The sequence below is a fragment of the Trichosurus vulpecula genome, chromosome 4 (assembly GCF_011100635.1).
Source record: "Trichosurus vulpecula isolate mTriVul1 chromosome 4, mTriVul1.pri, whole genome shotgun sequence".
Classification (NCBI taxonomy): Eukaryota; Metazoa; Chordata; class Mammalia; order Diprotodontia; family Phalangeridae; genus Trichosurus; species Trichosurus vulpecula.
The window spans coordinates 211,207,314-211,221,326 of NC_050576.1; the positions used below are offsets into that span (position 1 = coordinate 211,207,314).

Here is a 14,013-nt window from a genome sequence, read left to right on the forward strand (position 1 = left end):
CCTGAAAAAAGCATTTATTAAATTATTAATATGTTCCAAGCACTGTGTTAAATGCTAGGAATGCCAAAGCAAAGATCTCAAGATGCTTATATTTTAATGGGGGAGACAAAATGAATAGGGGAGTGGTCACCCGGGAGGGACACTTTGGTGCAGGAAATAATGGTCATGGTGAGTGGGGCAGTAGGGAAGTAGATTGACACCCCCATGAAGGAGCTATGGCAGAGCTGATTTCATCACAGCTCCAAAACTGGGAGGAAAAGAAAGATAGAGCAGTGGTAAGTTGGTTGATGAGGCTGTGCAGAACATGACTAGAGAGTAAGAGGTGTGAAGCATAGTTGAGACTTTACTGTAAAAAAGAAAGTAGGTCAACTGAAGCAGTCACTAATTAGGACAGCAGGATTCCAGGAGGGGGGAAGTTCCTCTAGGACAGTCTCTGTATGGGCAGCAATGGTGTTTGGAGACTGCAGAAATGGCCAGAGTGCAAGGAGATTACATTAAGGGTTGCAGAGCAGCAGTGAGGATCCAGCCAAGAGTAAATAGCATGAATTTGGGCTTGAACTAGTCAGCCCAGTTTTGTGACTTTTGTCATAAGCACTTGGCAGCTTGGGAGCTATAATAGAAACTTAGAAGGTAAGAAGGTCAAGGGGGTGAAGGAACCTAGAGTCCTGACCAGAGCATCTTTATGAAAACTAGCCAAGGAGTCCAGGCTTGGTAGGGAGGCAATCAAGCCAGAAGGGAGCTACTGGACAGAGAGAATAAGGAGAGGTCCTGGAACCAGAGGCCATAATGAGGACTAAGACCAGGATCCATAAATGTGAAGGAGTGGAACAGGAAAAAGGTAAAGAGATTGTGGCCACAGATGGGAATTTTGCAATTAAAGATTTTTGCTTGCTGTTTTTCACCATGGCACTATTTTGAGATTCAGGTATCTTGTTAAGCTGAGTAGAGTCTCAAGAAGGCATTCATGCCCAGAGTCCTCAGGGTATAACTCCCCTATTAATTCATTCTAAAAAGCCGTGAAATTGAGAGGAAAAATCTACTTTTCCAAGATTAGTCAGATATATTGGTCAGAATGTTAATAAAGGATTCAAATCTATTTTGATTTCGTAGACTTTTTTTTTATTTCTTTCCCCCTTATTCCTCTCTATGAGATGCACTGCCTTTTCTCCTTTTACTACTTAAATTACGTCAGGTTTCTCTCACATGTGTGCTTTATTATACTAAATGACATCAAAAATTAGCTTTCTGCTTTTTTGTTTCCCAAGATCTCTGTTGCTGGACTCTGTCCACATCAGCTGTATGCCCAAACATATATTGATTTCATTTTCACTGTGTGGTATCAGTAATTACATTCATGCCAATGAGAATTACGTCAGACAGCATGCATATAGCAAAAAGAGAAAGTCCCTGCTGACTCTATCCCACTGAGAGATGAATTGGAAGAGAAGGATGATGTCAACCAGCTTATTATTACAAGAGATTTTGAAGACACAGCAATGCAGGATGGTCTTTGGTGTTTGGCTTGAGATCCTAGCTCAACTGGCTTTTGCAAAGGACCTGGCATGGAAGTTCGGTGGAAAGAGAGTCCAGAAGTCAGTCCAGGAACCTAGAACCTGGGTTCTAGTCCCAGCTTTGCCACCAAATAGCCATGTGACCTTTAGCACATGATTTGAGCTTTTTGGCTCTCAGTGTCACCATCAGTAACATAAACAGTTGGATTAACTATCTTCCAAGTTCACCTTTCAATTCTGACAGGCTGTCATTGGATGGTATCTATTTGTCTAGATGATAACATCGCAGAGGGTACTTTTCTTTGTTTGTTGTGAAATCAGGCTCATAGTATTCTCTATAGGGACTCTATGCCCATCATAGTGCTCTCCATGAGACTAATCTAGTCTTGGTGCCAATGTATAATTCATAAATCATTATTTATGAATAAATCATTGTTTATAGATCATTATACTAAGGAGCATGCAGTATAAGTGAATAGTCTCCTGATACACATAATTCCAAGTATATATATATATATATATATATATATATATATATATATATATACTTGGAATTATGTATATTACAGATACACACATCAGTCAGCCATAAATATACTGTCTTGTTTGGGGCAATATTTCAGTGGATTCGTAAAGTGTTTCTTTTGCCTTCCTTGCTTTCAGTTACCCCTTCTCAGTAACATCTGCTTGTGGGAGAGATAGAAGGGGGAAGGAAGAAACCCTGCTATTATTCATATTTTGGACAAAGAGTCATAGAATTGTTTGAGTTGGATGCAACCTTATAGGCTATCTGTTCCAAAGCTTCCATCTCTATTTACAACATGAAGAAACTATCAGGAAGAGTTGGACGTGACTGAAAAATGACTGAACAACAAGAGACATAGATACACGCACACACACACACACACACACACACACACACACACACATTCTTATATGTACCTACACATAACATGTTCTCTTCCCCATTAGATTGCATGCTCCTTGACGACAGGAGCTGTTTTTGCCTTTCTTCCTGGCACATAGTAGGCACTTAAGAGATGCTTGCTGCCTGACTGGTGGTTGACCGACTAGTGGTCCTCAGCATTTATCAACAGGGTAAATGGCAGGATCCAAGAGTCCTTGGGGTATATTGGCAAGTCATATGATAATTCCTTTGGCTCTGGAGGTATATAGCAGGCCATGTGGTAAGGTCCCGGAAAGGGGAAAGTGGAATGTAAGCCCCCCAAGGGTTGGGACTATTTATTTTAGTCTATACATCCCATTACCTTGTGTAAAGCTGGTATTTAATAAATGTTTTCTGGATTGGATTGTTATATTTCAAGATCACTTCCAGTTGTGACAATTTTTTATTTAAGCTCGTGACCCCTGGTGTTCAGTAAGGTCCATAATGGCCACAACTGATGCATGCTGCTGTAGAAGTGATTTCTCCGTCTAGGTCTGTTTCTTAAAGTGGTATGAGGTCATAGTGCCACTTTAGCCTATATTAAACTCATATTGATACTTCTCATTCCTAATCTTCCACCACACCAGCCACTACCAACAATTGTGTTTCACACTGAGTGGCAAAGAAAACAGAAAGTGAACAGATATCTCAAGGAATCAAGGCACAGCCCTTCAGTGAATAGTTTGCCTCTCGGTCCGACACACAATCTCTGTCCTCCCCTACACCTTTTCTACAGCAATAATCGAACTTGAAATTTTGTTACTTGATGAATGCATTTCCAGTACATTTAGCAAGTGTCTGTCCCACTCCCTGTCCCCACCCTATCTCCTTTACTGAACAGCACACATAAAAGTTTCCATGTACAAATTGGAATTCAGAATAATAGGGGAAAACAGCGAACATTTCCACAGGGCTTTATTACTTGTAAATAACTGTATGTATCTTAGCTCATTTGAGTCTCACAACATCTCTATATAGCAGGTCCTATAGATTTTATTATTCCCATTTTATAGATACTGAAATTGAGCCTCAGAGAAGCCAACTGATCTGCCCGTGTTCATCTAGGTAGTATCAGATGTGTTATCTGAACCTAGGTCTTTTTGACTCCAAGTACAATGCTCCATCTACTATGCCATGCTGCCCCTCCTGTAGCAGCTCATGTCCTGCTCTATAGCAAAGAAGGAAGCATATAAAACATATTACAGTGTATATAGAAGTTATTGGATGTAAGTTATTAGATTCTCCCTCCACCCAAATGCTTTTATGTTAAGTCTTTTATCTGAGGGGAAACATGTTACCCTTTTATTTAGATCTAGTGCATAATGCAGAAATATCTATACTTTCCTTACTTGTAGTAGTTATAGTAACACAACTGATATTATGCAGTGCTTAAATGTTAGCAAGCATTTTGCATATATTATTTCATTTGAGTCTCACAGCAGCCCTAAATCTTGACAGGCATTATAATCCCTCTTTTATAGATTAGGAAAGTGAAACTCACAGAGGCGCAATTTCCCCAAGCTCACATGGCTAGTAATTGTCAAAGGCAGAATTGGAACATGTCTTCCTGACTTGACACAAAGTGCCATACTGTCTCTCTTGTCCCAACTCATACTTCTTACACTGTTTATAGTGATGAAGTAGCAAGGACATTAGATGACTGTTCACTGAACAACATGATTCTGTGATGGTTCATCATTTCCATAAATGCTGGCCTTCTAGCTACCATTGACAATGAATTCATGCTAGTGAGAAGTCCATCCAACTGTTCTTGGGACCTGGGAACCTTGAATCACTCCATCTTGACCTTTCCTGTTTCTCTTGTGCAGTTTATAACAAAATAAAATTATTCTATGTCAAAATTTTTTTGGATCATTTCCTACCTTGGCTTTTGGAGGGCAAAAAAGAATAGCATCTTGAATGTATGAATACAGGTACTCAGAATTCCCAATGTTTCCTAAGAAACTCATTAGCTCTTCCTGTTGGAAGGGATTGCAGGATCCCATTTTAAGTCATCTTTTTCTTTCAGTCTGATCTTCAAAAAATGATGCCACTTTATTTTTTTAAGACCTAAGATGCTCTAAGACAGCAGCTATCCCAAAGGGCTCTTTTTGTGCAGTAGATATAATTATATTTCCCAGGGAGTTCTCCAATCTTTTCCAATTTGTGTGGCACCACCATTCTAGTCCCATATTTATAATTAGCCAAGGATTGTCAGTCTTTCTTTTGTAATCTGAGATTCCTTTTTCTTAGAAAGGTATCAGGACTGACTATATTAGGATTCTTCCCTCCTCCAAAACTACTATATATTTTACTTTGTACTTAATTTTGTAAAAAAAAAAGTTTTTGCTTTTGTAGATTTGTAAACATGTATTTTACATGTAATATGTACATGTTGTTTTACCATACGACATAAAGCTATTTCAGGGAAGGGATTGTCTCATTTTTATCTTTGTATCTCCTGCTCCTAGTACTGTGCCTTACACACAGTAAGAAGAAAGGAAGGGGGAAAACCATTTTTACATTAAGTGCCTGCTGTGTTCCAGGCACTGTGCTAAGTGCTTTACAAATCTGATCCCATTTCATCTTCACAACAACCCTGGGAAGTATGTCTATTTTACAATTGATAAAATTGAGGCAGACAGAAGTAAGTCATCCAGGGCCACCCAGCTAGTAGGTATGAGGATAGATTTGAACTTAGGTCTTTCTGACTCTAGGTGCAGAGCTCTATTCATTGCACTACATAAATGCTAATTAACAAATACCCATGGAATGAATATTATGTCATCAGGCTTCAACACTTTTGTTGGTTGTATAACTGAACAGCCCTAGATGAGAGACAATAGATTTTAAAACCTGATTGTCATATCGAATGAATGAAATTGCATTTATTAAGTGCTCACTGTGTGCAAAGTAACTGAACTATGAACACAGAAATATAAAAACTTGGCATTTCCTGCTTTCAAGCAGCTCACACTCCAATAGGAGAAGACAACACTTGTAAGAGATTACAGTTACAAGTCAGACGGAAAGGCCCAGATCCTTAACATGCATTTTCAAAGCAGATGGTAATACATGTTCCTTCATGTTATTTCCATGAAGACTTTCCTAGTCTTCCGCATCTGTTCCATCTTCTGTTCCAAAGCTGATATTGAACTATTTGACGATTGATCAATACCAAGGACTTTGACAACAGGAACTTTCTTTTCTAGGTTTTTGGTCGCTGAATAGGTCAGTCAATCAGTTATTCAATAAACATTTGTTAATCACCTGCTATCTGCCAGGTGGTGTGCTAAGTGGTATCGCTACAAATACAAAAAAAAGAAAGATGATCCTTGTCTTCCAGTAGCTTACAATATAATGGAGGAGTGGGGCCTATGGCATATACAGAGAAAGTTATTAGGGGGGTGTGTGTGTGCGTGTGTGTGTGTACCTAATATGTGTGTGCATCTCCAGTAGAATGTAAGCTCCTTGAAGTTCAGAATTGGTTTTTCTTTGAATCCCCAGTGCTTTTCACAGCACTTGGGACATAAAAGTACTTAATAATTGCTCATTGATTGACTGATAAAGGCAATCAGGCAATAGAGTTTGGATATTTCAATATACCCCCATTACTGGGAGTTAGGGTCGGAAGGGGGATTCCAAATTACATTCTCTGGTTCACAATTTAGCATAGCAAATGAAATGCTAGAGTTGGACTTGGGAAGGCATGGGTTTCAAATCTCACCTCTGACACTAGCTTTGTGACTGTTGGTGTCACTTAAATTCTCTAATCCTCAGATAACAAGATAAGCTATAGATAGATTGCTATCTGTATTGGTGGAGAAAGTTCTCAAACCTGTGAAATCACCAGTCCTTGTTTGTTTTGCAGGAGGGACAGCAGGGGAATTGGGGTTAAGTGACTTGCCCAAGGTCACACAACTAGTAAGTGTGTCAGGTGTCTGAGGCCAGATTGAAACTCAGGTCCTCCTGACTTCAGGGCCAGTGCTCTACTCACTGCGCCACCTAGCTGCCCCAAATCAGTCCTTGATATTTGACAATGCTCTCCTCAGAGAGCCAAGGAAAAAGAACAAAAAGAATTACAGTTTAAATGTCTTCACCCCATAAAATCTAAAAATTTTTCATGCCCACCAAGTCACTGATATCCCTAACATGATGCTGTGTTAAGTCTTGGCAAGAGCAGATTTAACTATCACCTTGGAAACGTGTCAACGACTTTATAACAAACCTAAGGAACAGCTAGGCAGTATAGTGAATATAGTGCTGGGCTTGGAATCAGCAAAATTTATCTTCCCGAGTTCAAATCTGGCCTTAGACACTAGTTGTGTGACCCTAGGCAAGTCACTTAACCTTGTTTGCCTCAGTTCCTCATCTGTAAAATGAACTGGAGAAGGTAATGGCAAACCACTCCAACAAGAAAACCCAAAATGGGGTCACAAAGAATCAGACCTGACTGAACAAGAACAAAGCAGCACACAGTGCAATTGGAAGGTTCTATAGGAGGTTTTTAACACCTCTTAGTCCCTTAATTTAATTTAATTTAATTTAATTTAGACTCAAGGGCCAGCACACAAATATAGAATAGAGAAAAGGAACAAAACATCATAAACTTAAATATTGAAACTTAAATACAAAGTAAGAAAGAAAAAAAAGGATGTCATGTGCATAGCAGAAAGTAAGAGAGGATTCAAAATATGTAACAATGTATTTTCACTTCAAGAAAGCCTATATGATAAATAATACATGTTGTGTTGAGAATCGTCCATCTTTTCTTTGCTTCCTTGTGAGTTTTCTTTTGTTCTCTGCTGTGCACATTTTTGCTTTGTTCTTTTTTTCCCTCCCCCTCAGAAGGCTATAATAAAGTTTAGATATGTTTCCCTATAGCTATAGATATATACATACATACATACATTTATAGACATATACTTCCCCAAACATACTCAACTCCTGACTTTGCTTTATATTGGTGCATATCTCTTGTGTCTTATCCCTTCTGATTCCTCTACTTCACTTGTACGGACTACCTTGCCCTCCTATTACTTGCCTACTCCCCTCCAAGGATCCCTCCCCTGTACTCCATTCTTCTAAATCCAAGCACCCTTCTATAGCCCACTTTTACCTATTCCCTCATTCTCACCTCTAAAAATCCCTCCCTTGTCTTCTCCCCCTTCTCTATACCCCTATCATTTTATATTTTCTAACTTTGGAAGAATCTTAATCTCTCTTAATCTCTTAATCTCTCTTAAGCTCTCTTAAACCCATTCCTGATGAAAGTAGGTTGCCAGAACTATTAGCCCCCCTCCTCCATCTAAATCCTCTGTATCCTTTTTTCCTCTTGTACCTCATTTGTATAAAATAATTACTTTTTAGCTGTTTCTAAATGATTTTACTTTTAAAATTCATATCATAGTCAGGTTTACCCCCCTCTTTCTTATGAGCTTGCTAATTATTAACAAGAATCTTAAGCATACATTTTACATTTTTACATTATATAAAAGGTAAACGGTCTGTCCTTATGAATCCCTTATAGTCAATTTTTGATATGTATTTTATGTTTCTCTTGGTTCTTGTATGTTGAATCTTCTGTTAAGTTCAGGATTTTTTTAGCAAAGTCTTGAAAGTCAGAGAGTTTATCAAATGTCCATTTTTTTTTTTCATTCAAGATAATACCTAAATTTGCAGGGTATGATATTTTTGGCTGGAGCCCCAGGTCTTTTGCTCTTTGATATATTGTGTTCCAAGATCTTTGTTTTTATATTTGTGCATATCTCTTGTTTAATTTGATTTTTAATGTCTTTTTAAAGATCTTCTATAAATTCTTTTTGGGAAGATGACCATTTGATGTTACTCTTTGGGGTTTTTTTTACTTCAATATCCTCTGCTGAAGATGAACCCCAGTCATCTTTATTCCTGTAATGAGTTTCTATGGTCAGATTCTTTCTCCTTTGCCTGTGCATTTTTCGTAGTAATAACTTGATTTTTGTAATCACTTTATAGCAGTAAGGCAAAATTCATGACCTCAGAGAGGGCCATGCATGGACATGCCTGAGTGGTTTGGAATTGCAAAGTATAAGGAATTTTCTAGGTAGAAGTCAGAGGAAGTATAACATTTATTTCGACTCCTGAGGATCAAATCCAAGGAGCAATACCCCCAATTTGATATAGTAGCAATAATATATTCCAGAACCTGGAAGCCCACTTCACTGTAGTAGCAAGGAAATTATAACAAAATGTTATAGCAAGGAACCAAGTCATACTTGTAACTTCCCCTTGCTGCTAGGCCCTTCCTATAAAAGATCACTCATGAATCCTAACTCTTCTCTCAGCATTCTCTCCTGCAGCTCTGCTGACACGAGTTCCTTGATCTCTGCAACTCACTCTTGTTCAGAACTTTCTACTCTATACTCCTGATGCTGGCTCTCTGCTTCTGAATCCTGCCGCTCTGCTGCTCCCAGTTCTGGACTCTCTTTTTATACAGTCCTAGCCAGCATGTGATTGACTAGAACTCAGTACACATACCATTGGCTCTGGTCTTAGTAACTCCCGTTAGGGCGCTGGGGGCTTCACACCTCTCAGAAACTAGAAAACTAGTTTGCTAACTAGCCTGGGGCCTCACATGTAGTTAGCGATTGGGTGTGGGCCTGTCTCTAATCAGGATTCTCTTTGTTGGCCCCACCTGAAGCCTATTCAATGGGTGGAAAGATCTTTCACTTACTGATTGGCTTTACACACCTCTAGCCCTAGGGTATTGGAAATGGTGTTTATTGCCCCAGATCTTCAGTTCTCCCCTCTATCCTGGAACCTCCAACCTCTTGTAAATGCCCACAGCCAGGGGCTTTCTGCTCCACTGTTTCTCTACTCACCAGGCCTATGCTGGTTCCTTCTCACCCCCGCCACTCTTCGAAGCACAGCTGGATCTGGCATTCCTCATCAGCAGAGGTTCCCTTAATCTTCCTAGACTCAAACACCCAACTCCCCTCACTATCCCAGGGTGAAAAGTTCCTGTGGTTGGGGTGGAAGCAGCCTCTTAAACCAACTAATCCCAGAGCTTGCCCTAGTTGTTTAAATGACTTGCTGCTTGTTAAAATGAAAACTAGCCTGGAGTTGTTTACTCCTTGAAGGGACCTAACCTAGTCCTGGGATTTTTCTTCCTGGCATCCTTCTCAAATTGTCCCAAGAATATCCTGGTTGTGCCCCTATTCTTATTTATTTCCACCCACACTTTGTTCACCCAGAGGTGCTATTTTATCTCTTTTGTGGGGGAAAATCTTGAGGTTGGAATTTTCTGACCTTCTCTGCCATCTTCCCAGAATCCTCCCTCTTAATCTTTTTGCAGCCCACTCATGAATAATTTTTCTAGGTTCATGAATCTGGAAGCTATTTGCACATACAATCTACTTCTTTACCTGAGAACACAGTATTTTTGAGTTAGTTCCCACCTCTTTAATTGTGTCCATGATGATTCAATTACTTTGACTCCCTAGTGCTTCAAAGCTTCTTCGTGGAGGATTCTTCCTCCTATGTCAGGCCTCTCTAGTTTGTAGTGGTTACAAAATCTTAGTCTTAGCTCATGTCTGACTTATCTTGCCTCCAGCAGTGATACCCTATTAGATTTTGTCTTTGGAATGGAGCAGAATAGATATAATGATCCTGATTTAACTATGGTTTAGCAAGCGAAAGAATCAAGAGATTGGTTTCTCTAGGATCTATCTTGTCCTTGCCTTCTTAAAACTTAAGCATTTTGCATTTCAGAATTTAGGTACATTTTTGGTCTCATAGGGTTCTTCTTGCATTGTGCAAAACCAATGAAATTCTTGAATTCAATTCTAGAGTTATAATTTGCTTGAGTTCAGTCTTTCATTTATATATATGTTATATATTATGTGTATATATATATGTGTGTGTATGTATATGCAGATATACATACACACATATATATGTATATCTGCATATACACGCATATATACATACACACACATAAAAACCACTGTTCCTCTTATCACCATTACCATACGGTGGTTGAAATTGGACACTGGCCATAAATCATCCACATAGTCTGACTTTAAGCAATGCTTTTCCAAGTGATAAGATCTCCCCTTTCCAAATAGCACCAACTGGCAGAATGTTCTTTACACAGATTGAACTTCAAATATAAAAATATGTCAATGAGAGAATTTTCAGTGTATTTTTCTGTTTCCTTAATTATGAAAGGGGATATGGTTCCATGGTTAGAGAGCCAGTCTGGAAGTCAGGAAAACCTGGGTTAAAGTCTCTCTCCTTTTCCCCATCTGACATGAAATGGCTAAATGACTCTGGGCAGGCCATTTAACTTCCCAGTGTTTGAGGCAACCAGTCAAGAGAAAGTTGATCTGCATTGGTTGGGGGAGTCTGCTTACTTGAGAGACCTCTATACCAATGAAATCACAGATTTGGGACCTTTACTTTTCTCTTTTATCCTATTAAGAGCTCAAGAGCATGATTTCTCTTTCCCTAAGAAGAAACTTCTTTGGGTCAAGAAGAGGTGTGGCTTGTACTTGGCAGGATAATTCTTTGATGGATTGTTTTTTATTGTTTGAGTGCTTAAAGAGAGAACTATTTGTGTAATTGTCTGGATGGAAAGTAAAACTCTGTGTATCTTTACATGAGAAGAGTGCCTTTGTGGGTGAATATATCCTTTGGCATTTGAACTGATATCAATTCCTCTGCCTGTGACCATCTTTCCTTTTCTCAAAGCAGTCAACCTTAGTAACAATATCTTTTCACTAGAAACAGGATTAATTTTCTTGTGTTTTTTTGTTTTTATTTAGAAAGCCAAGCTTGGCCCTGCTGGTAACAAGGTGATCAGTCCATCAGATGACAGGAAATCCAATGTACCATCCAACAACCTTGACAGAGTCAAACTCACAGATTTTAATTTTCTCATGGTCCTGGGGAAAGGTAGTTTTGGAAAGGTAAGTAGTCTGTATACTTCTAATACTACATATAAATGAAAACAGGAAGGAAAAATATGGTTAAACAGCTTTTCTTCCATTCTCCTCAAAACAGAAAAGTACACGTTCAAGATGGAAAAGGATATGCAAATTTATAGCACAGAAAAGAATATACAAGGCTAAAGTCACTCCATTTTCCCTATTTCCTAAATATTTCCTAGACTATTACCTAATTTAATTATTTAGAGTATTTCCAAAGAAATCTGTGTAATTCAGATTCATTTTCCATCACTTTTAAGCAATTTTAACAGCCAAAAAATATTGTAATAAAGTTGTTAAGATGTCTTCAATCAGAATTTTCCATTTATTGCCTCTAATGATGAGTCAAAAGTTACAAAAAACTATCCTTTTTTGGATGATGCATGAGAAAGGTCCCCAATTTGTGGATAAAATTACATGTGTGAAAGCAAATCAGAGGAAAAATCATGCTGTAGTTAGAGAGTTTTCAAGTGATTATAGCAAAGAGTTAAGAGGAAGCTCTGATTCTTTGAGGTCCAAATTGCAATGTTCAATTGGAAGAGGGTTTGGAAATGTTATGGCTCTATACACTCTTACCTGACAGCCTCATCAGCTTTCACAGGTTTAATGATCACCTTTATGGCGATGATTCCTAAGACTGTATACCTAACCCTAGTCACCCTTCTCAGCTAAAGCCATACATTTCCAACTACTATTAGATATTTTGAATTCAATGTCCAATAGGCATCTCAGACTCAACATGTATAAAACTGAAATCATTATATTTTCCCCAACACCCACTCTTATTTTGAACTTCCCTCTTTCTGGTAGGAGCACCACCATCCTTCCAGTCACCCAGCTTTGCAACCTTGGATTATTCCTTAATTCCAAGATCTCACTAATCCACGTCAACGTGGCTTAGGAGAAAGGGTGCTGGACTTGGAGTTAGGAAACCCTGAATTCAAATCCCACCTCAGATACTACTTCCTAGCTGTGTGACCCTGTGTAAGTCATTTAACTGAGGAAGTCTGCTTAGAGAGAGTGGGGTTTTAGGAGAGACTTGAAGTAAACCTGAGAAGTCAGGAAGCAGAGACAAGGAGAGCCTTCTAAGCATAGTGGACAGCCAGTGCAAATGCATAGGGTTGGAAAATGTAATGTTGTGTATGAGGAAGTGCAAGGAAGACAGTGTCATTGAATTGTAGAGGACATAGAATGCAGGAAGGCATAAGAACACTGGAAAGATGTGGAAGTATCAAATTAGAGCTTTAAGTGCCCAAAGGGTTTTACATTTGATCTTAAAGATGATAGGGATTACCTGAGCACCCACGTCCTCATCTATAAAAACAGGGTTTTGGATTAGATACCTGTCCCTTCTACTCTTTATATCTGGGATCCAATTATCAATATTCCATCTCCATTTGGGAATCTCTATAATTCCAGAAAATTCTTCTTCTCCATATATCAACATATTTATCAGAGATCACTATTCCTCACTGGCAATAAGATTTTTAGAAAGTCAAAAATGCCCAAGATGCTTATTTTGAAGTGGATGTTTTAAGAGTCTGATCAGCTGTTCAGATCTTACACGGTCACTTAGACTTCTAACAACTGTTTTGGTATATTCTTGAATGAAAAAGTGAATTTCATTAGTAAAAGTTACACTTTTTCCCCATCCTGCCCATGACAAACCACTTCTCTTCATAGCAATGGTTAGTAATTTTTTTACTAGTCTCACTGTTCTTCCAACTTTAAGATGCCTAATTGATACTGTACAAAAATCAGTAACTACCTCCCAAATTCCTGGGTTTAAAAATCTTTGCTTATTTTGAGTATTAATTAGCAGTGGTTTGTCATCTCTTAACATTATTTTTAATTTTTGCTCTCACTTTGTTTTTTATGTGACTAAACCTAATTTATTGTGTGCTTGAAGGATTCTCGAAACACTTCCCCACTCTTAACAGCTGCTACAATATCTCCAGCTGTTATTGATGTGTGTTCTTTAAGTTAAAACTTTTGAAGATTTCCTTGGTGTAATAACAAGTCTTAAAAACATCAACAAAGAGCAATAAAATGCCCATTTCTGTGTAGCCCAAAACCCAGCAGTGCTGACTGAAAACTAAAGGTTTAGAAACCTTTATCTGGTTTCATCAGGGTCAGCTTAGTGTCAGTAGAATACACAAATGACAATTGCCATCACAATAATAATCATATTAATCATCATCACAATAACTGTTATTATGTAATTATTACACACTAACATATTTTGTCATATATCATATAATTATATAATTATAAAAATATTAATGACAGTTGTTGCTTATTTCACCCTTGAAGGTTTGAAAAGTACTTTACAAATATCTTATTTTATCCTCCTAACAACCCTGGGAAGTAGGTGTTATTATTATCTCAATTGTTCAGATGGGCAAACTAAGGCAGACTTGCCCAAAATCCCACAGCTAGTTAAGTATCTGAAGTTTCGTTTGCACCCAAGTCTTCCTGATTCCAGTTCTAGCACTGTGTCCCTTGCACAGTCTAGCTGTCCCTAAAAATATGATGTTATCAAAATAATTTTTTGTCCAGGCCACAAACATTTATTAAGCTATCATTA

At 38.3% G+C, this 14,013-nt stretch overlaps 1 protein-coding gene across 1 annotated transcript in view; it reads left to right on the forward strand.

Moving 5' to 3' along the window:
• The window catches only part of PRKCA (protein kinase C alpha), a 511,588-nt gene that overhangs the window by 431,896 nt on the left and 65,679 nt on the right, over positions 1–14,013 (forward strand). The window contains exon 9 of the mRNA XM_036758262.1: positions 11,265–11,408. Within this exon, the coding sequence (XP_036614157.1) occupies positions 11,265–11,408 (144 nt within the window). The remainder of the gene's footprint in view (positions 1–11,264; positions 11,409–14,013) is intronic.